The sequence below is a fragment of the Pseudorasbora parva genome, chromosome 2 (assembly GCF_024679245.1).
Source record: "Pseudorasbora parva isolate DD20220531a chromosome 2, ASM2467924v1, whole genome shotgun sequence".
In the NCBI taxonomy this organism is placed as follows: domain Eukaryota; kingdom Metazoa; phylum Chordata; class Actinopteri; order Cypriniformes; family Gobionidae; genus Pseudorasbora; species Pseudorasbora parva.
This window is the reverse complement of record NC_090173.1, coordinates 15,800,537-15,827,134: the sequence shown is the minus strand read 5'-3', so window position 1 is coordinate 15,827,134 and position 26,598 is coordinate 15,800,537. Positions and strand designations below refer to the sequence as shown.

Genomic DNA, 26,598 nt, shown 5'->3' with positions numbered 1-26,598 from the left:
ATTTGTGGCTTAAGTGCGACAAATGTCCTAGGGTCTTGGACCGCTCTGATGAACACACACACACACACACACAAAAGTTTCATGTCAAAATGGCCTGAGGGAAAGATGAGGGTTAAAATAGGCCATTCACATAATTCTGCCAAAATTCACTCAAAGGAAGAAACTCGAACCGCTCTGTACTTTTATAGTTGGTGTACAAGCATTTGACCTGTCTGAATACACTTTGACTTCACTTACAAGGGTTTTTTTGTCCTGTTTGAACCAAGCGGCAACCTCCCGCGATCTCTCTTGAAGCCAATACGGAAGTAATGTAAACTGCAATTCCTCAACTGGCCACTAGGGACAGGCTCCAGAAGGGAGCAGAATCTCATTGAGCCCCATGTTAAAATTCTCAACTTTAAAGCAGAAAAAAACATGTTTACAGCCTGGTACAAATTGTGGTTTTGGCTTATAAGGCTAATTTTGATCTTCATGACAACTCTGAGGGGGGTGAATTTTTTTATAACTCATTCGTTTACGTTAAATAAAGCCTTAAGGTTCTGCATAATTAAGGGCGTGGTTACAAGTGGATAGCCATTTATCCGCCGTCTATAGTTATTGCGTCACCTCAGCTCCGCGCACATCCCGCCTTTTTGCCCATTTTCTGTTATCCGGGAGTGACACGCGATGACTCTCTCACAAGATGGCAACGCCCTGCTCGGCCATACTTTAAGCTTCAGAATGGCTTATCGGAATCCTATGGGTGACGTCACGGACACTACGTCCATATTTTTTTACAGTCTATGGTTTGAACAAGCCTGCAGTCTCCCTCTCATTTACTGAAGCTTTCGCACCTCGATCGCCCCCCGGTGACCGGTCCCAGTATAGCCGCCCCTCTGTGTTTTCTAATGGACACGAGGCAAACTAAATAATAAAATGACACCTCAAATATTTTTTCCCCAAAGTTAGTTTGTCACTGAAGGCAGTTATCATCACGATGATTTCATTTCAAGTGTTCGTTTTTAAAATAAGTTTAGTTTTAGTTAGTTATTTGATGCTATAAAAACGGAGGGTATGATGTCATGATTGACAGCTGAGACTGACGTCTTCTCTGAGTGAAGTTGTCATTGAGGCACTAACAGACTTTTTCCGGGATTTTTGGGAGCAGATTGGAGCTTTAGCTTTAATTTCTACATTTCCTTAACTGTTTATTTCACACCAACATAATGAATTGTTCTGCATCTGTGAGAGTGGGGGTGGGTTTTTGATATCGCAGCTGTACTTCCTGCGCTCTACTGCGCAATTCCAGTCCCGAAATCGCTTCTGCGCAGACTCGGTCCCAAGATGTCCGCGCCGTGCAGGCCTGCATAAAAACTTTAAATCTGCCAAGTGGAAACGGATGATGTCGAATCGTCCATATTTTTTTACGGTCTATGTGTTTGAACTGTAAAAGGGATAGTTCACCCAAAAATAAAAATGATCCCATAATTTACTCTCCCTCAAACCATCCAAGGTGTATATGACATTCTTCTTTCAAACGTATACAGGCACTGTTATTTTGGAGCTAATCTAAGCTTTATAAAGGCAGTGAATGGAAGCCCAAAAAAGTGCATCCATCCATTATAAAAGAAAAAAACCTCCACATGGCTCTGGAGGTTAATAAAGACCTTCTGAAGCAAATCCATGGGTTTATGTAAAAAAAATAACCCATATTTAAAACTTTATAAAGTAAAATAAAATATCTAGCTACCGATGGACTGCCTTTCATATTCAAATTGCGAAGAAAGTGTAACACGTCTCGCAGTTTTGAATACGGATGGTGGTCTTTTATAATGGATAGATGCATTTTTTTGGGCTGCAATTTATAATGCTTTAGAGTAGTCAGGAGAACCTTTTTCAATCTACACCTAGGTTGGCTTGAGGGCGAGTGAATCATGGGGTAGTTTAAATTTTTGGGTGAACTATCCTGTTAATCACCTTTTCACTCTAGTCCAGAGTTTGATCAGCAGGTCTGATATGTCAATAATGGATCATTATAAAATCTGACAGCATTGGTATGGTAAAACATGGCTTTTTAAATGGCAGAGTATGGCTCAATCGTGGTTCTATTCAGTTAATTAACCAGTTTTCTAGTAAACAAATGATCAAAAAAAATAAAGACATGACTAATTTAATGGAACGTGAGACCTTTAGACTTGTAAGTCAAGATGCACCTTACGGACAAAAGTATTGGGACTCGCTTCTAAACTATTAAATTTAGGTGTTTCAATCTGACCCGTTGCCACAGGTGCGTAAAATCAAACACGTAGCCATGCATTTACAGACATTTGTGGAAGAATGTGTCGTTCTGAAGAGCTCAGTGAACTCAAGCACTGTGCAACTATGATGGGATGCCATCTTTGCAGTAATTCGGTTAATGAAATTGGATCCTAGCTACGTATTCCAGGGTCAACACACAGTAAGTGGTGTTACTGAAAGTGGAAATGTTTAGAAACCGCATGTAAGGGAATGAGTTTCCATGGCTGAGCAGCTGCATCCAAGCCTCACATTACCAACTACAAGGCCAAGCGTGGGATGGAGTGTGCTAAGTTTACTGTCGCTGGGATCTGTCTGGGGCAGACGTGTTCTCTGGGGTGACGAATCAGTCTAATGGGCGAGTCTGGGCTTGGTGGATACCAGGAGGTACTTGCCTGACTGCATTGTACCAACTAAAGTTTGGTGGAGGGGGGTTTATGGTTATGGGGCAGTTTTTTCTTACTTCCTCCTTGTTGTTTAAATGTTTTCAAATATTATCAACATTTCCAACTTTGGGACCAGTTTAGGAAGGGCCGTTTTCTATTCCAGCATGACTAGTCTAGACTCCAGTGTACAAAGCAAGGTCCATAAAGACATAGATGAGCGAGTTTGGTGTGGAGGAACCTGACTGGCCTGCACAGAGTCCTGAGTTCTCATCCAACTTCAGTGCTTGACCTCACAAATGCACTTCTAGAAGAATGGTCAAAAATTCCCAGAAACACTCCTAAACCTTGTGGAAAGCCTTCCCTGAAGACCTGAAGCTGTTATTGCTGCAAAGGGTGGGACAACTTCATATTAATGTCTACATATTGAGAACGGGATGCCATTACAATCCCTGTTTGTGTAATGGTCAGCTGTCCCAATATAGTCTACGTGTGCACGGCTCGCACTTTATACGTGAATAATATCCAAAGCTTAATTTTTTTTTAATGTTGGGCAAATTATAACTCATTTTGTGGATAACTTAACAAGAATGTATAAGCTTCGTGTGTGATTTATAATGATTTATTAGAGCATTAGAACCAGTTCCATGAAGTCATTTCAATTTGTCATGCATTACATTCATAGCGCTGTAAAAGGATGGACCAATCAGTCCCTTAACGGATTTACAACAATAACTTTACTTACAACTCATAAATGACTTTCATTAGGTATGGAAATGAATAGCCCTAATTTTTTTTTTAATGTCAGTGTACAAATACCTCCAATAAGAAAACACCAATAGGGATAGCGTTACAGATACTACCACTAGATGGAGGACACCAAATCTCTGCTATGTATAAAACAGGGTGTGTGGAAGTTATACACAAATTCTTGTAGAATGAGCTAATATTATGAGAAAGCAGAGAAATGGTTGGCATATTTGATGTTGTTGAGTCCTTTCACACAAGGGAAATCCTCTATCCCACCCTTCCCTTTTCCTCACACCTCACATCAGATCTTCCGCCTGTCCCATCACATTCACATGCGGTGACGGTAATGGCATAAAGCATATATGAATATATTTATTTGAATGATGATTGTCCATTATTCAAATGATGATACTGCTATCAAGTTATAAAAATCTCCATCCCTCCCTTGGAGTCCCCAGGCCCCATTTTGTACACCCCTAAGGTATTTTTGGTGAAGTTTGCGCGCATGAATTTGATTCAAAGTTGTACACTCCCGGTCAAAAAAATGGGCCATGTCCAAAGTGGCTAAACACTACGCTTTTAACGGTCTTAACCAGAAGTAAATGGGGAAATTTTCAAGCAAATGCACTACTTAAAAAGCCATTGCTCGCTTAGAAAAATAAAATAAACCGCTGAATAAAGTTTTTTGGCTGTATGTGGGAGTTTTGTGTGGAGTGATGAATCACAATGAAACATGCGTTTCATGGTGGTGCTCCAGAGCGATGTCTTTGAATATCTGGAGAGAAATATAATAAATTCATCTCTACCACAATGAAGTTTGAAGGAAAAAGACATTTTGCGGTTGGTTTATATCATTCATACTGGCAAGCAGCCTTTGGAGTATTATCACTGACGACTGCCAAGCCACTCCCTAGCAACCATTCAGCATCAGAACATTATAGGGACATGGTGGTTGGCTCTTTTGACTCGTGCTAGCAAACTGAACATTCAACATGTTACACATGCAAGCAGTAAATAGTCACATGCTAATAGCGATCACCTAAGTGTTAAATCATGCTAAGTACTCTATAAAAACTCCATAGTAACTATCTGAGGCAACTGCCAATTCCTAGCAACACCATAGCAATGCCCTAGCGACCATTTAGAGCACCATAGCAACCACAAAAACAACGTTTACATATCCCATATCTCGGTACTAGAACAAAAGTATGTTTTGGCCTGTTCCGAGTACAGATTTAAGCCCTATTGTGAATCTTTGGTCTTAAATTAAACTCAAACTGGGAGAATTTTTTTAAACTATAAATGAACCGTTTGAATCTTATTCCTGTAAACAAGCTGTCTGTTCAGCCCCACGTCTTAAAAATTTAAAGGAAAAAAATGGGGGAAGGCTAAAAAAATACTTTTAAAAGGCCTGTAATCTCTTGTGATCCACGACAATGAGTAACAAATAATTTAAATGTATAACCATTTGAAAAAAGCAAGAACAAATGACTTTGGACCCCTTACGAAAATGAACCATTGTTTTAGGCTAGCCTACTAGCCTAAGTTACAGATAAAAATAAATAAAAAAACATTTAAAAAACAAATTAACCGTGGCTTTGCTACTCCAACCATTGTGGTATTTGTGGTAAAACTGTGGTTATATAAATTGCTAAAATTACTTGACAACAATGACAATGTACCTGCAATTATAGAATCACGCAGGTGTTCAAACTGACGATTCCCTCAGAGCTAATTAATATTCATCAGCTAAACCTGCACGCCATAGTAGGATTCGACTTCCGGTTAGAGTTCCCAAACGCCCTCATGACGTCAGTATAGTAGCGCTTAACTTTTCAAACGGGACCCAAACACACACACACACGGGACAGGGGACACTCAACACGGACACAAACGCTGTCGGATTATCAATCGTTTTAATTCGCGAGGACATGTCTAAATAAAGAGGACTTCTGCCAACCGGACTGGATTATTTAATGCCGAAGTGGATAATGTTTTTTTCTTAATCGTTGCAATGGGATATGTTAATAGAAGGACTCGCATGAGGAGGCAGGACGTGTGATGGTGTTCAGCACTTACAGTTATTAGTTATTTTAGTAGTGCTACTTTAGGGCGCAACATGTGTTCCACTGACGCGAGTTATTTTGACAGCACGCGCAGCAGACAGACTGCGATATAACGTTAGCTAGCTTTGAAAAATAATATTTGCAGTAATACGTGATATCTGTGCATACGTTAAAATGATCTCGGAGGAGAGAAGCAATCACATCTCTAAACAAGCTCTCGGCTTTCCTGTCGGGTTATTGATCCGCTCGCCCAAGAAACGCCTGGCGATGCTGGGCAGAAAGGCCAGCAACGGATCTCTACAGTGAGTTATTCATACACTCCTGCATTCAAAACAGATGTAGAAACAAGTGCACGCAGAAGTATTTGTGGGGGTTTAGTCACACTTAAACATTTATAATTTGACAAGCATGTCGTTCACACAGAAAAAGGGTGTCAAATTTGTCCTATATTTAGCCTATTTCTTTTACTCCTAAATAAGTTGCCTACTTTAGAGTACACCTTGAGGTACTACTATGAACATTTTTTATGGGGGGGGGGGGGGGGGTAAAAAGGTCCTTTTAGGGGTACTTACCCAGTGACAAGCTGTCACAAAAATGTGACACCCTCTTTCTCTGTGTGTTAGATAAGCAAGTGACAGATTAAGAGCCATTTATTTACTTATTTATTAAATATAATAGAAGCACACATTTTTGGGCAAACATTTCACAAACCAAAATCTGTTAGAATTCAATTTTAAAACATAAATATAGTGTCTAAAATTCAGTTGGATAAATTACTGTATATTTGAGACTAAATAGCTTTTACTGCCATATGCAATAACTGCATCTTCAAAAAGTGTGAATGGAGAGATTAAGATGATAACTTTTTTCTTGTTTGTATAAATCCAATATCATGACAAATAGCCTATAGCTATATGTTGGTATAAGAAACATACACTAGGCTTCTATCATTAATAGCAATATTAAAATATTGACATATGTGACCCTGGAACACAAAACCAGTTAAGAGTCTTTATATATATATATATATATATATATATATATATATATATATATATATATATATATATATATATATATATAAATGTATCTATCACATGAGAGGTGAATAAATACGATTTCCATTGATGTATGGTTTGTTAGGATATGACAATATTTGGCTGAGATACAACTATTTGAAAATCTGGAATCTGAGGGTGAAAAGAAAATCTAAATATTGAGAAAATCTCCTTTAAAGTCCTTAGCAATGCATGTTACCACTACTAGTATATATTTAGGGTAGGAAATGTACAAAATATCTTCATGGAACATGATCTTTAATTAATACCCTAATGATTTTTACCATAAAAGAATAATGGATAATTTTGACCCATTGTTGGCTATTGCCACAAATATACCCTTGAGACTTGGATTTGTGCTCCATGGTCACATATGAGAACAACAAAATCAATCTGATTGAAAGATATCAGAATATCACACTGCCTGTCCTATGTTACATTTACTAATACATTATTACAATCATAAGTCGTATCTGTTAACATTAGTTAATGCACTAACAATGAATGACTGTATTTTTTAACTAACATCAACAAAGGATAATAGATGCTGTTAATATGTATTGCTCATAGTTAGTTCATGCTAATACTTATTCTTTATTTAATATTTATTTGTATTATTTCTTAATTGTATATATTTTTTATATAATACATATCATTTTGTGTTAATTCCTTTGTCTGCCAGGAATAATAGAAGTTTAATGCCAAAGTTGAAATGGTACCTGCATTATAATTATTTGAAAAGAGGTTTAATCCTTTTTGCTAAAATATATAAATGAGCAGATGAGTGAAAAAAACATCTCATAATGAAATAATATTTATTACAAAATTTGAAAAACTCCAATCTTTAAAAAGTGTTAGAATTTGTCAAATCAGGCACTAAAAATGACCCCGTGATTTACTCACCCTCAAGCCATCCTATGTGTATATGACTTTCACCTTTCTGATGAACTCAATCAGAATTATATTAATAAATATCCTGATGTTTCCAACCTTTATAATGGCAGTGAACAGGGTTTACGAGTTTGAAGCCCAAAAAAGTGCACCTTTCCATTATAAAAGTGCTCAACACGAGCAATGGGTTTGAGTTAGAAAAATATAAATATTTAACATGTTATAAAGTCAAATATCTAGCTTCCGCCAGACCGCCTTCTGTATTTAACTTACACAGAAAGTATAACGCCTCTCACAGTTAAAAACGTGTATACTAAATGCCTAGCCATCGCCGTGCCATTTACGCTTTTTTCGTAAATTGAATACAGAAGGTAATCTGGCTTTCATATTTCAATCAATATAATCGAATACAGTCCAAGCTCTATGATGGGTGTGAACGGTACCTTGAAACCCTAAAAAAGTGCATCCATATATCATAAAAGTTATCCATATGACCGTAGGTGTTAATAAAAGCCTTCTGAAGTAGCCTAGAAATCTAGACGCACCCTTGCGGCAGCAAATGTGATTTGCAGCCAAGGTTGTCCAGCAACTCTCCGTTGGCTTGCGAGCTTGAAAAACCAAACTCTAGTCAGGCCGTAAGACAAGGAAGATGTGTTCGGAGTTTTGCCAACCGATACGGCAAACGTTTAATCTATCAACTAGCTCCGCTAGTGGGAAAACCCATGGGACTCAGACACAACCCGCTTGTGATTGTTGTCTCACCACTGATAGCGCTCTGGTTGGTTGTAGCGCTATCCTATTGCGTCTAAAGTGAATTTGAAAGGCAACCGTTTATCCCACCTCTCGGCAGATTGAGCTCTGCCAATGGCGAGTTCCCAGACCCAACACCTCAATGTGGGTCTGGCTTGTCAGGCTACTTCTGAAGTGCTTTTGCAAGAAAAATATCCATATTCATAACTTTATAAACTGTAATCACTTGTTTTCTTCCGAGAGTCTAGTTCTGGTGGAAAAGTGACCTCTGACCTTAGGCAGTGGAGTCGAATTGATCACTTTTATAATGGATTGATGCACATTTTTGGGCTTCAAAATATTGAGCTCCATTCACTGCCATTATAAAGCTTGGAAAAGCCTTGATATTCTTTAATATAGCTCTGATTATATCCGTCTGAAAGAAGAAAGTCATATACCCCTAGGATGACTTGAGTAAATCATGGGGTAATTTTCATTTTTAGGTGAACTATCCCTTTAATATTATTTAGTATTACATTTCTAACAGTTCTTTTTCTTAGGCAGTGTCTTCTTACCAGGGGTTTGTATTTGACCTGCCGCCTGTTAAACTCAATCTCAATCACATCTTGAGCAGACTGTGCACATCTAAGTCTGATCTTACCCGTGTCTCTCGTAGGTCCAGTGCATCTGACAGCACGGCTCAGTCTGTGGAGAGCACCGGAGTCAGGCAGCCGGCCAAGAGCAAGATACGCCGACACAACAACAAGCTGACCACCGTGTTTAACCGAAGCCCTATTCTGAGAAACGTCCGGCAGGGTCAGGAGAGCAGAACCCTAGAACTGCAGGCAGCGGATGACCCTGCAGAGCTGTCCAGCCAGAGAACTGTCCCAGGGATCCTCAAGATATTTGGCAGTGACATTTGTCAAGGGACCAACTATAAGAGCGTTCTGGCCACCAGTCACTCCTGTGCCAAAGAGCTGGTCAGAGAGGCTTTGGAGAGGTGAGGGATGTGCTCCTGACTTATTCAGATTAACGGATTACATTAGGGTGTGTGCATGACTGGATATGAGGGGCGCATCAATACACTTTTAAAAATCAAGGGGGTTTACGGAGAAAAAGGCCATTTTGGGTTCCCCAGATGTAACAGAGGCCAGCTAGTAGTAGTTGCTGTGCGAGTAAACCTCACTCGTCTGACTGACTAACTGACTGATGCTAGAGGTCACAGCCTTTAGCGTCCTTGTTAGAGCGTCTGACTCTCATGCCGGCGGACCCGAGTTCGATTCCTGGTCCGAACAGAGGGGGTTATAAAGAACTTTTCAGTAAAACATTTTTAAAAGGACCATTTTTAATAATCTAAAGAACCTTTGTGGAATGGAAGAGCTCCATGGTATGTTAAAGGTACTTCATGGAACCGTAAATGACAATAAAGAACCTTTATATTTAAGAGTGTACGCGTCGATATAGTGATGCTAATAACAAAATTATTTAACAAAACACTGAAACAGACATTTATGGAAGCTTGTTTCCGGCACAGAATAAAACAATTTAGAAGATAATTGTGCCGTTTTATCTCACATTTGCGAGTTTAAACCTCTTTTTTTCCTTAGAATTGCGTAATATAAAAGCGCAATTGCGAGAAATAAAGTCAAAACACGCATCAATGAACATCAATTTGTACATGGTTTGTCTTAAAAAAACATCATGTAGACAACATTAAAAACTTGATTTTCGCCACAACTTGATTTTAACTGTTCCAGTCAATGATTTTGGCCCTTCAAAACTATTTTTGGCAAAACCGAAAAAGAAACCCAAACCAAAACCCAAATCTCGGTGCATCACCAATGCAATGCACCAATGCCCAATGCAAGAAATGCTTACAATCTCAAGTCACCGGTCGCTTCCATTGTTACATGATTCAACTGAGCTGTTCTCTGGCCTCTCAGGTACTGTTTGGAAAAGGAAGACTCCAGTGCATATGTGCTCTGCGATGCGATTGGCCGAACTGGGTTGGACCACGAATGGAGGACTGAGTGCTTTCGGGTTGTCGGTGACAATGAGAAGCCCCTCATGTTGCAGTCACTCTGGAAACCCAAGGAGGGATTCTCCAGGCGTTTCGAGATCCAGAAAAGAGCAAGCGTCGAGGCGCAAAGTGCCAAGGATGCAGACACCATTACTGCAGGTAATACCAGTTTGACTGAGTCAGCGTGAATGATACCTTCAATAGTTTAAGGCATCTTCACACCAAGGACGATAACTTGGGCTGCATGATTGGGGGGAACTTATAATTATGATTTTAAAGCGACTCAAATTTAGAGCAGATGCTTTGAGACACTGAAAACACAGGCGGAAAATGAGCTGCATTATAAAAGAACACACGTGGAAACACAGTGTATATAATTATAAAATTAAATCATGATTATATTGTTTGCCCATTTGCTTCTTATTTATTATTGTTTATTAAATCCAGGCAATTGGTTGATGAAACATTAATTTAAATTAAGATACAATTTATACAAAACGAAATTCACTTTAAAGAAATGCTTTCTACAAAACAAAACTCAATGAAGAGGTCCGAATCATGTCTGACCCACTCTATGTGTTCTGACATATTGCACATCTTATGATGTGTCCTATCTTACTCATGCTGTTTGCTTTTCATAATCAACTTAGATTAAATCAAATAAAAAAACATTATAATATTTACATAAATATGAAACAAAATACATACAAAAAGTATGGTAGGCTACAGTACAGAGAAATTTCATGTCAGAGTTGGATTTGTGGTAAGCGTCCGTCACACCGGTCAGCTTCGCTCATTACAGGCTCGTGATTCGTCAGAACCCAAAACAGAATGTAGCTTTTGGTCGCACTAAACCGTTACTTGCTGGATAAAGTAGTTAGCTACTGGAAAAGCTACACTGTTTTAAAAGTATCCGAGCTACTGACAAGCTACTGAAAAATGTAGTTAAGCTATAGCGTTACTACTTGTATCTAGCCTCTGCCCAACACTGGAAAGAAATATCTAAATGGCAGTTTTAGTAACTTTGGAAATACTTTAGTGACTGGTGAGCCAAAAAGTTAATGTCAGCCCTGATTATAACTATAAAGTTTTAATAATTGTTGTAATTCTGTGAGATTAGTGAGTCCACATCACAACTCTAATGAATACAAACAATATAGTTGGAATCACTTTCAGACCTGATTTTATCGGGCTAGACATAATAACTGCACCATGCTTACAATAAACTAAATGGTGCTGTGTATTGGTGTGGATGCTATCATTATAGTTATCATCATTGGTGTGAACGTGCCTTTAGAGATGTTTTGACTAACTGACCTTTGATCTTTGTTCCAGTTGACACAATTTAGGAATGTTTTAACAGTCTGAGGTACCTCATAGCTTATCCCAACAAAAGCTTGTCAGCAAAAAGCTTTAGTGAAATTGCTCTCTCAGAAGTATGTTTTATTGGCATAGTCCTATCAGCACTCACACTGCGCTTTCCCACCGCGCTCCAGCCGCCAACGTCGAAATGGCCGCTTGTTTTTCTTTCTGAGCGTGTTTCCTGCACTCTTGAGGGTGTTTTTTGGCATGGGGCTGTGCTGTTCCAAAGGGTTCTCTTGAGAATCGGTGACGGGGGAAGCTCAGCCCCGTCGCTGTGTGTTCTGGCAGAACAATGTAGATGACCGCCCATTTCCACAGCTGATAACGCCCAGAGAGCTGATGGGTGTGAAGGCCTGACCTCTGAGAACCTTTCACAGCACTTCAATGCTGTTTATGTTACGTCAAACCCTGAAAGAAATGAGGCGGATCTACAGCTATATTTATAAGAATGTATGAAAGCATTAAGTATTATTAATAATAATAATTTTAAGCAGTTATGCTGCTTTAAAATTGTTTCTCATGCAGTAAGAAGTCTGACTAAGCCATAGTCAGTACTATTATCCTCTTAGGCAAATGTGGTGTGACTGTGAAATGTTATACATTTTTCTGTGCAAATAATGTGTTTGCCTGTTTTTTATCCCCCTAGGCCTCAATGCACAGGTCCGAAAGCTGCAGCACGCCCGTTCGCGGGTCACCTCCCTGTTTGTGGATGGGACGAATGAGGAGGTGGATTCTCTGGGTATCTGGAGGAGCTTGAGCGAAATGGATGTCTCCACTATGGGAAAAAAAGCCAGTGAGACCCATAATGCACCTCAGCTGGAGGATCCAGAGGCTGAGGCTGATAAAGATCACCGCCTCAACGCAGAGAAAGAGGAGACGGAAAGCAGCGATGACAACAACACACAGTACTCCATCCACCTGCCCTTCGATTTCCCATATTTCCTTCTGCTGCAAGGATACAACCACAGACAGGTAGGACAGTGGCTCTCTGGACCCTCAGTATTTGAGTTAGGTTGCTAGTTGGTAATGCCAGGTTCAGAATACACAATATTTTGTCTGTTATGATAGTCACTGTCAAATTGTACGATTTTGACTCCTAAACTCTTGTGTCGTGGACAAAAAACATGTCAGACTACACGTTGTTTCCTGACCAATCGTCTCTTGCTGTCTTTAATGATGTCCACCTAAAGAAGGTGGAACTAGCGACTGACTTTTGGAAACAAGAGCGTGAACAAACAATGGTTGTACTAGCCTAATGTTAAATCCAGCACTCAACTGGGTTGCTGAAGCACTTCCGCTATCGCTTGCCAGGAAACATCATGAAGAGTATTCTTGCCTAAGCTCCAGGAACTTTTCCACCATTGCATAAATTCACGTAGCTGCACCCAATACCATTGTTTCTCTTTTGTTTCACCATGTTTGAAAGCTGTGTACGGAAGAGCTTCTCTGCTCCTATTGGTCAACGTCACAGAAGTGAAGGAACCCATTGTGGAGGACCGGAAAATAAATTAAACTTACCCCCGGTTTCACAGACAAGGCTTAAAGGGGGGGTGAAACACTCAGTTTCAGTCAATCTCATGTCAGTCTTGAGTACCTATAGAGTAGTATTGCATCCGTCATATCTCCGAAAAGTCTTTAGTTTTATTATATTTATAAAAGATATATAGGCTGTACCGAGTCTTTCCGGAAAAAACCGAGCGGCTGGAGGCGTATCGAGTGGGCGGAGCTAAAGAATGACGATCGCGAACAAAGCGGTGACGTCCTCAAGCGTGGAGAAACTCATGGCTATCTCAGCTAATACAGATAATGATCCAGAATCAAATCTGAGGCAGAAATAAATTGAACAGGAGAAACAGCAACAGCAGGACGTCCGTCTCTGTGGTATGTACTGTATTTAGTGGCCTGTCAACATTTGTGTGTGTTTACTCGCAGTTTATGAGCACATGATTCGGTTTATGGACTATTGTATGCGACTAGACCTAAGCAGTAGCAAGCAAAACGGTTTTGCACGTCAGACTAGAGGAACGTTATACAGAGAACAGCAATGGAGTAACCGTTAGCGCATTTGAATGACGAAGCACGCGATCGTGTCGTTTACTGATGTTTACTCACGCGACGATAGCCAACAGCACAGACATTTGAAACAGTTTTACTCACCGGCTGCTTCCAAAGCAGGACCGAACCTTTATCGCTGGGACCGCTCCGAAAAAAACACACTTCTTTGGTATGATTTGGTGAAGTCCTGACAGCAGTGACCGTGGAAATCCGCGATGTTGTGAAGCTTCTCGTCATTTCTGCGTTCAAATCGGTTCAAATGCAGCGCTGCCTTCCCGGAACGCTGTGCTGAAGCGTTGAAGTCGCTCGACGTCACCCATAGGAATAAAGTGGAGTGCGGCGCGCGACATAAGTTTTCACGGATGACTGGATCTGTACCTGAGCGAGTGTTTATGGGCGTGCATTTCCTCTCTCTCGCTCTAGTCACGCTCGCGCGCACCCTACCGGGAGAAGAGCCCGTACGGCCCATACAAGGACCTTCCGTTCTATTAACGTCAACCCGAGCCTTACTCGAAAAAAAACCTCCAAAACTTGTGAGAAACCGGAAGGAGTATTTTTGACACAGAAATACTCTATCAAACGTCCAACATTAGTTTTTGAAACTTTGTCTGTGTTTAGGATGGGAATCCAAGTCTTTAACAGTGTAAAAAGCTCAGTATGCATCAAACAGCATTTCACCCCCCCTTTAAGCTATAGTCTCAATGCAATGCAAGTTTGAGCTGTTTTAACTGAAAGCAACTAAAATATCTTAAAATATGTCAGTGCTGTTGTTTTGTCTCAAGATGCACACCAGCAATGCTTTTTTTCTAACGCACATTGGTAAAATTACTTAAATGCCGTAATTGAACTAAGGCTTAATCTTGGCTTGATCTATACTCGTCTGTGAAACCGGGCCTATATGAGATAAACAAATACATTCTTGCATCCCAATGCCCACCACCCTACATCAAATAGATTGTGCCAAAATCGTGCTGGTATTGTGTAGTCTGAACCTGACATAAGACGAGCATTACTGTTTCTGTTCATAACTGTTGAATATTACTAGTTCTCTTATTTCTGTAACCTTAAACCTAAAGTATCAAACTTTGTAATGCAGCTCTTCCCACACAGTTGGTATTATAAATCTGTGATTTATGAAATCATGTGTTTTTTATTTATTTATTTATAAAATCATGTGGCTCAATGTATTTTGTCACGTTGAAATTAAGTAATTCGCAGTGTTTCGCTAAACATTGAAAATAATTCTTATAGCCGTTTGCTGATGCTTCTATAGATATGCTAGTAGCATAGTTTTGTTTGCTAATGCAATCAATTAGGGTCAATTCGGAACCAAATACAAGGGCTACAGACCAGAATATTTAGACAATGGAGTAAGCAACTACATAGCTATTCTTTGTGTCAGGCTACTACACTGAGGTTTGAGGGTATTTCCTTCAACATGGACTCAAATGTGAAGACATTTGAAGAATAATTGTTTAGCATCAGAGAAGGCAGTGCTAAGCTAAGTTTATGACATCATATTCTCTAGTTGTGAAAGTCATATTGTCTAGTTTTTTCACACCACTGAACATAAGCTGATGTCTCACTTTTATTTGACGCCTTGTGTCTTGGTATCTTTGCAGCAGCAGTCTGAGATGCTTTCGTATAATTGCCTTGTGTATTAAGTCTTGACTTAAGCGCAGTTTAATCTGGAGACACTCACTGTAGAGAGAGTGTGTGGTAGTTTTCGCCAGGATTAGCCCAGGTCAGAGCGACAGGATTTGGACAGGCAGGCGGACATGTGGACGACAGGTAATCCAAGGCCATCAATGAGTGAGGAGCCAAACTGGAGCTCTGCTCAACATGAGGGATGAGAGATGCACAGGAGAGGACGACTTGAAGAAATCGTGTGAGGCACACATTAGGAACACACAGAGTCCCAAAAGCCATTAATAAATCCAGGGATCCAACAGATTTAAGGCAGCAGTGAAGCAAAAATTGCACACCTCATGTCTGTGATGCCACATTTTCAGTTATTTTTGTGAAACAAATTTTGCTTGGAAAGGGTGCTTGTGCCATTTGATTTCACCACGTACCATCAGAGTTTAAATCAATTTGTCATTAATTACAAATAAAATCAGTAGTTCATACAACAACAAAAAGGGACATTCTCTCATGTCAACAGCAACTACACTTGTTTTTTCTAGTGTAGAACATTTTAAACATCTCTGTGGCAAACTGTGTGGGAAAGCCAAGCATGTTTTCAGAGACAGGAAATGTGCTACCCGGCTATTCCTCACAAGCCAGTGTTGCTGAGTGCACATTGTTCAGGGTGTGTGAGTTTTTGCATGTACACACTAAACTAGAAAACTGCTACCGTAGAACGTAACCACATTTTTTTAGCCTTTTCAATGCTACATATTCACAACTGAAACAGAGTGTTTCCACATAATCTATCCGCAGTTGATTGGATTGTGAAAAGTGGGCATTACATACCAGAATGGAGCCGCATATCATTCAGAAAAAGTTGCAGAGGCAGAGAAGGTTATTTTAATTTGATAAAAGATAATGTAAACAAAACATTCCATTGGCTTGCTCAAAACATGCATCTGAGAGAGGAATAAACAGGTTTGCGGTTATAGCTGTAATTATATGAGTATTGTCTGAACTATAATCAGGAGTTAAAATTCCAGTGCCGTGAGGACACGTGCAGCACAGCATTTACTGTAGGTAATAATCAGCATTGTTTACTAAGTCTGCGGTCAGCCATGGCAGTAAAACAACTCACTCTGCCACGCAGTACAGTTTCTCTTTCTTGTTTTTGTTCTTTGTCCCTTGAGCCTCTACATTTTTAGCTGGAAATGTTAATGTTTCTCTTGCATAATGTCTTTTCTCCTATTATTGAGCGCAACAGTCGGATTCCGGAAGTAAAAACTCCATTCAGTTTCCCCATAGGGAAATAGATTTTTAATGATAACTTATAAACCATTACAGAAAGCCCTACTGTGAGCTATGGGGTTTTTAATCAGTGATTATTTTGCTTCATTTGAAGACGTCAGCCCGCATTAATTCAACTTATTTTTTAATATAATCATGTTCAGCAGCAGAATTAGTAGTGAAAAACTATGGTCACATTTTAGTTTAGGGTCCAGTTCTCACTATGAGCTATGACTTTTGGCTCAATAAATTTTTATCTCTGCTTTTAATAGTTAGTAAGGTCGTTTTTTTAGTGTTTACTTTACATTTAGGCATTGATATTAAGGGATGTAGAATAAGGTCATACAGAATAGGGCATGAATGTGTACATTTTCAGTACTAATAAACAGACAATATCCTAGTAATATGCATGCTAATAAGCAACTAGTTAATAGTGAGATTTGGACCCTAAACTAGTGTGTTACCAAAACTACTTTACCCTAGCCTAGAAATCTAGACGCACCCTAGTGGCAGCCAATTTAATCTGCCCGCAAGTGTCGTCTAGCAACTCTCAATACCCTTCTGAGCTGTATTCCCCTAACTCTTGCCGGACCAATCACATCGTGTATAGAATCGGTGGGCGGGGCCATAATGACGACGGCCAAGTTGCGTTTGCGTGCTTCTATTAAACACAGAAACTGGCGAACGGCGGTCTTTCGAATCAGCTTTGACCGCGACTCTGGAAGACTTGGAGTTAAGCTTTTCTCTGAGAAAAGAACAAAGAACGGCACTGAAGTCATTCTTAAAAGGGGAAGATGTGTTCGGAGTTTTGCTGACCGGATACGGCGAATGTTTAATCTGTCAACAAGCTCTGCTTCACGTTGCTCTGGTTGGTGTAGCGCTATCCTATCGCGTGCAGAGGGAGTTTGAAAGACAACCGTTTATCCCGCCCCTCGGATTGAGCCCTGTCAAAGGTGTGTTTCCAGACCAAACACTCTTGATGTGGGTCTGGCTTGTCAGGCTAACTTTACCCATGAATGCTGTGAAGAAAGTGCCACCAATCAGAGAGTCGCCACAAGCAAAACGCACCAAAAGACACTAGTGCAATCTATTGAATCTTTTGAATTCAGGGAAATGTTGATTGTGATTTTGATATCAGTCATTTTAAATGTTCCAACAGCTAAAGTATAATGAATTATGTCGATTAAGTAATACCAAAGGATAATTAATGACACATGAAAAAACTCACTGTACACTGTAAAAAATTATATGTTAAATAAGTTATGACAACATATGTTTTTACATTGTTTAACTCATCAAAATAAGTTAACAAATGTTAAACTGTTTTAAAAAGGTGTAACTCAGTTTAACATAATTTAAGTTGAAATAACTTCAATCAACATCCAAGTTGATTGTACTGCAGAAGTTCAAAATTTGCCTTTTTTTTTTTTTACAGTGTACCTAGGCCTTAAAAGTGAGCTTAGATTTCATTTTGACCCACTTTAGCCTTGAGGGTGTCCTCAGTCCATTTCCAGACGAAACTGGTGTTGAGATGAACGTTGTGAGTGACAGATGTTCTAATTCTGCGCTCACAGATTCCGTGTGGCTCTACTCATCACATGTTGCTCATGTCAAGAGTTTTATAAAGGGGTGAATGAGAGTGAGTCTAGGGACTAAAGCAGGTGCTTGGGAGATTATCTCTGGTTAAGGGACTTAGAACAGCTCTATGTCAATCACTTCTCATAGTGCTGAGAGGCGCTTCTTTCAGATCAGAAGAATCATGTGGTTTAGCAGCACAAAGTGGATCAATCGATTAACAGTGCAGTCTGTTTTGACACCACCATAAGCAGATGAAGAATTTAGACAAGACCGTCCTCATACTTCCTTCCTTCTGTTACAATTAGGTGTCAGTTCACTGGGATTACATAACACATTGATTCTTGAGACATTGAACAATGCGTTCCCCACACCTTTAACTGCCATTAGTTATACATTTAACAGAGACAATGAAAGATGCAGGATGTTTCATCAAAACAAAGGCGAATACATGTTTTACAGGTTCATGCCAAAATCTCTATTTCTATATACACATTTGTCCACCATACTTTTTCGTCCCAGTACTCAACCATTAGTGAACTCACTGCTTGTTAGTTTTGTTTCAGATTTAATTTGCCCAAAGTTATCTCGTTTAATTAAATAAAATCTCCTTTTTTTTCTGCTAATCTCTTGACAGGACTTTCTGATCTATCTGATGAGTGGGAACAGTTGTTTGTTTGGCTGCTCCAGTGAATCCTCCACTGGTAAGAATGAGGAGACCCTGAAGGTGGACGTCTTACTCTTTGCCCCCGACATCCTACCTCAGCACTGCTGCGTACAGCGCCTAGACACCACCAAAGACCAAACCAGGGGTGGTAGTAAGATGCAAACCATGCTTAGACCCCTCCACAGCGCATGTGTAACACACAATGGTGTCCCCCTTGATGACGAGGTTGAGTTGTGTCCAGGCGACCTGGTGGGGCTCGGTCAGCACTATCTCTTTATGTTTAAGGACCCTACGGTCTCAGGAGCCTTCCAGACCCCATCCTGGATGGCCACCCTGTGTCCCCCTGCCACGACATCACCCTGTAAACTGTGTGGGACATCCGTCAGGAGGAGGACTCCTCAAAAAATGGCTGCCCGCTGGAGGGATTTGGATGGTAGGGTGGTGTCGCTGTCCTATAAGGTTCAGCACGAAGATCAGCTCTTGAAGAAGATTCTCAATATGGTGGATTCAGGAGGGGAAGAACCCAAACTCACTCCAGCCTTTCTGCTATGTCTGTGTATTCAACACTCCGCCACCAACTTTGAGTTGGTTCACCTTCGGAAATTGCTGCTCTCCATTGCCAATCAGATCCAGCTCACCATGTGGGTGAGTGAGAGTCTACAGAGTACAAAAACAGCCAACAAATACTAATAACAAGAACAGCACACTGCTGTTATAATGTTGTACCGCAGTAATTATGTTTTTGACATATACCATGGTAATCTTTGAAATACATATGAATATCAATTGAGGTACTGTGACAGAAACAAAGCACTTTGTATGAACAGTAGTTTCAGCGTTTTTAGGAGAAAAATGTCAAATGGTGACAGAAAACATGATAATTGAAATTTAATTCTTACCTTCATATTCCGAAATGTCCATTCAGGAAAAACTTGTGTGGACAATATATTTTATGAGAATGCGCAACACTATAGCCTTTATGAAAACAAGTCACCTGGTATATTTATTAAATCAATGACACTGACACCGCAAATATGAATGTTAACCCAGGGTTTAGAAATGTAGAGTACAAAACATCAGCACATGGGTTTGGGCTACAAATTCCTGGATTAATTGTTAACCCCAGGTCAATTTTGAGCAGTGTGAAATGGGAAGCAAGATAACTCAGGACTTCGTTTACCCACGGTTAACTATTTCAAGAGTTTAAAAAAAGGCCTTCGGTTTATGTATATAACTTTATATTGCCTATATTATGTGGGTTTAGTGGAATAAACTATGAAACAGCCAACAAGAAATTACTATGAAGTGCATGAAGTAACTTTTTTAGTAACATTATATACTATGGTGCATTATAAAAGTCCATGATGCCCATATAATTGATATTATTTACATTAAAAACTGGACATAAGAGCATGTTCTGGCGTTTGACGCCTCCTTTGCACAGCTGAAGTAGGTCAATCCAGTGGCAGTCTTAACAGAGCTGTTCTTCTAAGATTTTTCTTTTTTTCCCTCCTCCACAGGAAAGAACAAAAGAACTCGCAGCTCTGCAGCCAGACATGTGAGAGAGCTTATTTCTTCTTGAAACCATTCATCTTTCACACGCCTCTGAAATAAGAGCAGGGAACTTAAAGAACGACATGTAACTAGCTTATTATCACCCATGGTGCTGTATATGTTCAATTCACTTTTGTTTTCTTTGTGGTGCCCAAACCCCGACTCGAGACGGGGGCCACTTGAGCATGTCATTAACTGTTGATTTGTCTAGTAACAAATCTGTCTACAGACAGACAGCAGTGTTTAAGCGCTTCAGTATCTAATTGTCTTGTGTTTAAATTATGCATTTGAGATAACAGAGCTAACAGAGAGCTGGCAGTTTCTATCAGCTGCTATTTTCCTCTCAGTCCACATCCTGATTTTATTGTGGTGAGGAGAATGGATGAGTGGTTAAAAAAAAAGAAAGAGGCAAAATTAACCTAATGGCCTCAATGATTTGGCTTGTTGCTATTTAGGCATTTAGGTAGTAGGTTGTAAATTCAATGACATCATTGGAGCAGTTTAGTTGTTAGGAAGTTTGTTTGGTTGGACATTCAGACAGACAGACAAATGTATGTACGAAGAAACGGATGGTTGATTGGACAGAAAATGAATGGGTGGCTGATTGGTTGGTTAGTTAGTTTGTTGGAACATACAAATAAATAGATGGATGAATGGTTGGTTGGTTGGTTGGTTGGAAAGACAAATGTATAAATGCTAGGTAATTGGTTGGGCAGACCAATTAATACACTGTAAAAAAATATTTAGAAAAAAAGTTACCTGGTTGCCTTAAAATTAAAATTTTGAGGTAATGCAATGAAAAATTTTTGAGATTCGACAACCTTTATTAAAATATTATTATACGTTTTTGTAAGCATATTGGGTAATTGTGTGTGTTTTATTTCTGATGACGCAGTAAAACATGCCGGATAGTGCTATTTTCATGATTTATCAAAATTTTTATAGGGTTCAGATACAATAATATATTGAGTTTCTATTTATTAAAAACATTTCCTTCATTGTATCAACACAAATTTTTAATTTCAATAAACGTAAAATTTTAAGGCAATCAGGTTACTTGCTTTTTTTAAGTTAAACCAACAAAAACCAACACAAATTGTTTACAGTTTGTAATCACAATTGTTTTCAATCACAATGTAGGTGTTGGATAAATAGAAATGGTTGGTTAGTTGGTTGTATGGACATCATTTGTAATAGATAGACAGATGTTTGGTTAGACAGAAAGATAGATGGATAAATGGTTGGTTAGAAAGACAAAATGATAAATGTGGGGCGATTGGTTGGGCAGACCAATTAATAGGTGTTGGATAAATTGAAACGGGCGGCAGTGGCTCAGTGGTTCATGTAGATTGTCTACAAACCGAAAGGTTGGTGGTTCGATCCCCGGTTCCACCTGACCAAGTGTCGAAGTGTCCATGAGCAAGACACCTAACCCCAGCATGCTCCCGATGAGCTGGATGGCGCCTTGCATGGCTGACATCGCCGTCGGTGTATGAATGGGTGAATGTGAGGCAAAAATGTAAAGCGCTTTGGATAAAGGCGCTATATAAATGCAGTCCATTTGAAACGGTTAGTTGGTTGTACGGACAGACATTTTGATGGATAGACAGATGGTTGGTTAGATAGACAAATTGATAAATACTGGGTGATTGGTTGGACAAACTAATGGGTATTGGATGAATATGGTTGGTTGGTTGGTTGGTTGGAAAGACACAATGATAAATATAGACAAAATTGACAGAAAGATGGTTGGTTATTTGGATGTACAGATATGTTGGTGGATAGACTGTTGGTTGGCTAGTCAGACAGACAGTCAGATGAAATGATGGTTAGTTGATTGATAAGACAGATGGATGGTTGGTTGGTTTCTTGTTTGGTCATAGAGGTCAATTTTTTGATTTTTGTTTGATTTGGTTGTCCTGATAATTAATGGATTATTGGTTTATTGGATAAGCAGACAGATAGATAAACTTGTGTGAGTCTGTTTTGATAGCACATGAACAGTGTGCCCTTTGTGCAACAGAAGCACCAGTGAATTGCCAGCAGAGCTGCATCTGTTGAACACGAAGGATCTAATCCAAGGCCTTCAGCCGTTGGTGCTGTGGATGTCCAACTCCATTGAGCTGCTGCATTTCATCCAACATGAGGTCCCTCTGCTCTTAACATGGAGACAGCAGGACAGACAGGAACAGGACAAAGGTATCCACCTTCCCTCTGTGTTCTCCTATAGTATTCTAAATATGTGGTAGATCATTGGCCTCTTTGCTTTAGCTATTGTTTTATCTTTTGATCTACCAGCCATTGGTAGATCAATACTTGGAGATGGAGGTCTCTTGAGAATTTGCAGTAACATGATGTCTCCATCTGCTCAGAATCACTGGATTGTCAGATCCAGTTTACCTGTACTGCCAGCGAGGAGGCCATGACTGTCCTAGAGGAAGTCATCATGTTCACCTTCCAGCAGTGTGTCTACTATCTCACCAAAGTAAGTATCAAAAAAACCATTAGGTCTAATTGATTTAAATGGTGTGGTACTATATTTATTATATTCATTCTTAATATGTAATGTTTATTTTGAATTAAATATGTTCCTCATAACCCTGAAAGGATGTAAAAATATGCGAAACAGGACATAACCGTGTAAACAGCATTTTGTGCTTCCAGTCTGTAATCCAAAGTAAAGTCATAACAAGGCAGTGGAGACATAGGGATTGGCTATTGGTGAGCGAGATAACTTGTCCTCTCTTTCCCAAAGAATCAAAAACAAACACATTAACAGTGTATTTTCTCAAGGCTCAAGTTAATGGCAAATCCTTGCCCCACTCAGATGAGCGGGACTGTTTTGGAACATTTGTTTTCTTGCTGGATTTATCTGTAGTCGTACTTGATGAAGGACTTAAAGGAATAGTTCAATCAGACCGAAATTGTTATTTTCTGTCCATTGTTAATTTCCCAATGGAGCGTAAGGAGAATTGTTGACTTTTCTATGAACTATTCCTTTAATGTTTGATGCAGCTCCTTGAGAAGCTCTCAAGGAAACCAGTGTTGTTATGGTTTACTAAAACTTAAAAATCGCTAATTGAAAATGAAATATGTTACATCATTTCTGACGGTGCGGAAAATCCTGTCAATGAAGTCACCTCTAGTTGGAGACAAGACATTCCAAATATGTGACATGTTTGTTGCAGATTAACTTTGTGGATAAATATTAAATGGAGAGATTACACCCTTCATGGTCCAAACACTCCTGTCCTATACTAGAAAACAGCTGGCATATGAGGGGTTAAGAGGACTGTCAGTGGAGCAGACAGGATGGACAGGGTTACCCATCATCTGCCTGGTGGGGAAGCAGCTGTGGACCTCCACATTTGAACTCGGAGAGTTCATCTGTTTCCTGACCAGGAAATATTCTGTTCTCATCACCAGAAAGGGAGAGGAGTGTCCGGTTAAATCAATCATAAGGCCTACAAGGAAGTTAACAGTTACCAAAAGCCTTTAATTTCCTTTTATCATTTTCTAACAGTTTATGTTTCATCATAGCATTTGAATATTTCAGTGGCATATCAATTGTCAGTTGTTCTCTCAGTCATGCTCATAAATGCTGTGATGTCATGGCTGTGATCAAATGTTAACAATGAGTCATGGGGGCGGGACCTTTTCCTCAGTTTCTCAATGACCTCATATGCCTGAAGCACATTGAGTGTAAAGCACTTATTTAGGCCTCATTAACCTCTGCTGTGCCCTGACAAACTGGCAGTGTGTTTGAGTGTTTTCAAATCAGGATTGAAACAGAAGTTGCGATAGTCTTTTCTTCCCTATTGTGACAAATATCTGAGGGAAACGGCTTCTCGAACAAGAACCAATGTGACTTGATTTTGTCCATGGGGAATTGATTGGATGGTTGTGGTTTGCTATTGGTCGATCTTGTGTTGAGGTGTAGTCACATTTACCTTTGTTCAATGAATTTTCATGAGTTGTTTCAATAGGAATCCACATGATGGAGAATTTTGTGTGTGAAGGCGAAAGATTTCCCCATGCGAATCTTGAGCCCCTTTCACACTGCGATTCCGGCAAATACACGGATAATACGACCCGGCATTAGTTCCCGGGCCGCTAGATTTGGTCCATTCACACTGCCTGCGAAATACCGCAATATGTGCGCTTTCACACACAACCCGTAACGGTCACGGATCGAGTTGACACGTGACATCCGGATGTGACATATAACGGCGAGCGATCTCAGCTTCAGCGCGGATAGTAAGGAGCTCCGTGGTCTCGACTTGTGTCCAGTTTGCACACATTTCTGCTTGTTTAATTTTAGTTTCTTTTGTATACGAACACTCTCTGCGTTTAAAACACCGACGAGCTCTTCTGGCACTGCAGGGTTGTATTATTGAAAAAACAAGCTCTAGGAGTCGCACGATATCTATGTACACGTTGCGGCATTAGTTTTGGCTTTTGTTCACACAGCGCTCGTCCCGGATTGAACACCGCAATGTTACTAGGTCCCCGACCCGGGTTCAATTCGGTAATCAATTCCGGGACGTGGTTGCTTTCACACAGAAGGCGACCCGGCAATGTTCCGGGAATATTGCGGGTCCGACGTGCAGTGTGAAATGGGCTTTGGATTTGCCACATTGACCAACAGAAAGCTGCTTGGTTTGAAAGTGACATCTGCGTGAGCTGTACTTTATACATAACTAAACAATTAACAGCTTTAAAATAAGTTTTGATGTTTAATTTGTTTATAAAAAATATATATAACAAATTAAGCTTCCAAAACGTACTTTAAAGCCGTCAAATGTTACGTTATGTATAAAGCACAGCTGATGTTGCATTCTGTACATCATACATTGCTACGCTATTAACAATAGATAAAAGATGCTTTTTGCTCATTAAATATTGCTAATGTGACCATGCCTTTTTGTTTCATTAGCAATTATGGATTTTCATAATTTGTCAAAGCCTTTCTCTTTTCTTTTTTTTGCTTTAAGAAACATCAATATTTTCCTTTATTTCAGGGTCATAGTTCAATATGCTGTGTTTTTGTCAACTCTTTGATAAAATGTGTTCCCACTAGACTCTTAGCCTTGCCAGAGTTCCCGTCTGGCACAGTTATCTCCATGGCCATTATTTGTTTACAAAATCCTTTTATCTGTTCCTGAGGTTTAGTCAGCGGGATAAGTGAGTGTGGATGTGAGATGCATCTGCTGGTTTAGTCTTATCTGAATGATTCTCAAGTCTTTCATTGGTGTTGGAACAATGGCCAGTCAGGGCAGAGACATTCTCCAGAGTCCAGTCACAGCCACATATCTCCCCGCTGAGGGGAAGCCGGGCCTGTGCCGCACTTCCTGCTGGCTCAGACGCGACGTTCAGGAACTGCACACAGCACTGCTCCTGGCTACGTCCTCTCTCTGAAAGCACACATAATGTGACCTGTCTTACATTTGCACATTTAGGATTTACCTATATTCAGGCCATGTATGTATTCCACTGTACATTCAAGATTTATAAATAATTGCTAAGCTTTCAACTTTATATTCAGATATTCAGTATACACGGACACATTTCTTCTGTTTACCAAAGTTGCAAATATTATTACAATGCAATATTGAAATAATTTGATATATATATATATATATATATATATATATATATATATATATATATATATATATATATATATATATATATAAAAAATTTAATTTATTTCTGTAAAGGTAAAGCATCATTACTCCAGACTTCAGTGTCACATGATCCTTCAGAAATCATTCTTTTATTAACATTTAATAATTTGATCAATAATAAATAATGTTATTTTTTTTTAAATAAAAAGTATTAAAAAGTAGATAGTATTTATTTGAAATATATTGTTTGTTATATTATGACTACTTTTACTATCACTTTTTAACACTTTAATGCATCTTTACTGAATAAAAGTATTTATTTTTATTTTTTTTTAAAAATCATACTTATCCCAAACATAACGGTATATATTTAGGTTTATTATTAAAGATTTTAAAATATAGATCACTTACATTTACAATTTGGTAAAGAATATATATGATATATATTTTATTGTGTTTAGATATTTTCAGAGGTTTTAAATTATAATTTTTCTTATATAATATTTTATTATACAAAAATATTTTTCTAACAAACATCCATACTTTAAACTATATACTAAAAATCTGTGTCTGTGGCAATGATGAACTGTGTATTCTGACACCTTTCTATCAGAACCAGCATTAAGTTCTTGAGCGATTTGAGCTACAGTTCGCTCCCCACATGCATCAAT

At 39.2% G+C, this 26,598-nt stretch overlaps 2 protein-coding genes across 2 annotated transcripts in view; both read left to right on the top strand.

The window, feature by feature from the left end:
• Window positions 1–8,955, top strand: part of luc7l3 (LUC7-like 3 pre-mRNA splicing factor) — a 26,241-nt gene extending 17,286 nt beyond the window's left edge. Inside the window, exon 12 of the transcript XR_010908336.1 lies at window positions 8,828–8,955. The gene's annotated coding sequence lies outside the window, so the exon portion shown is untranslated. The remainder of the gene's footprint in view (window positions 1–8,827) is intronic.
• The window catches only part of radil2a (Ras association and DIL domains 2a), a 51,418-nt gene continuing 30,058 nt past the window's right edge, over window positions 5,239–26,598 (top strand). The window contains exons 1-8 of the mRNA XM_067457161.1: window positions 5,239–5,775; window positions 8,828–9,151; window positions 10,095–10,330; window positions 12,180–12,505; window positions 18,717–19,391; window positions 20,267–20,304; window positions 22,324–22,499; window positions 22,673–22,785. Coding sequence (XP_067313262.1) covers window positions 5,648–5,775; window positions 8,828–9,151; window positions 10,095–10,330; window positions 12,180–12,505; window positions 18,717–19,391; window positions 20,267–20,304; window positions 22,324–22,499; window positions 22,673–22,785 — 2,016 coding nt within the window. The 5' untranslated portion in view covers window positions 5,239–5,647. The remainder of the gene's footprint in view (window positions 5,776–8,827; window positions 9,152–10,094; window positions 10,331–12,179; window positions 12,506–18,716; window positions 19,392–20,266; window positions 20,305–22,323; window positions 22,500–22,672; window positions 22,786–26,598) is intronic.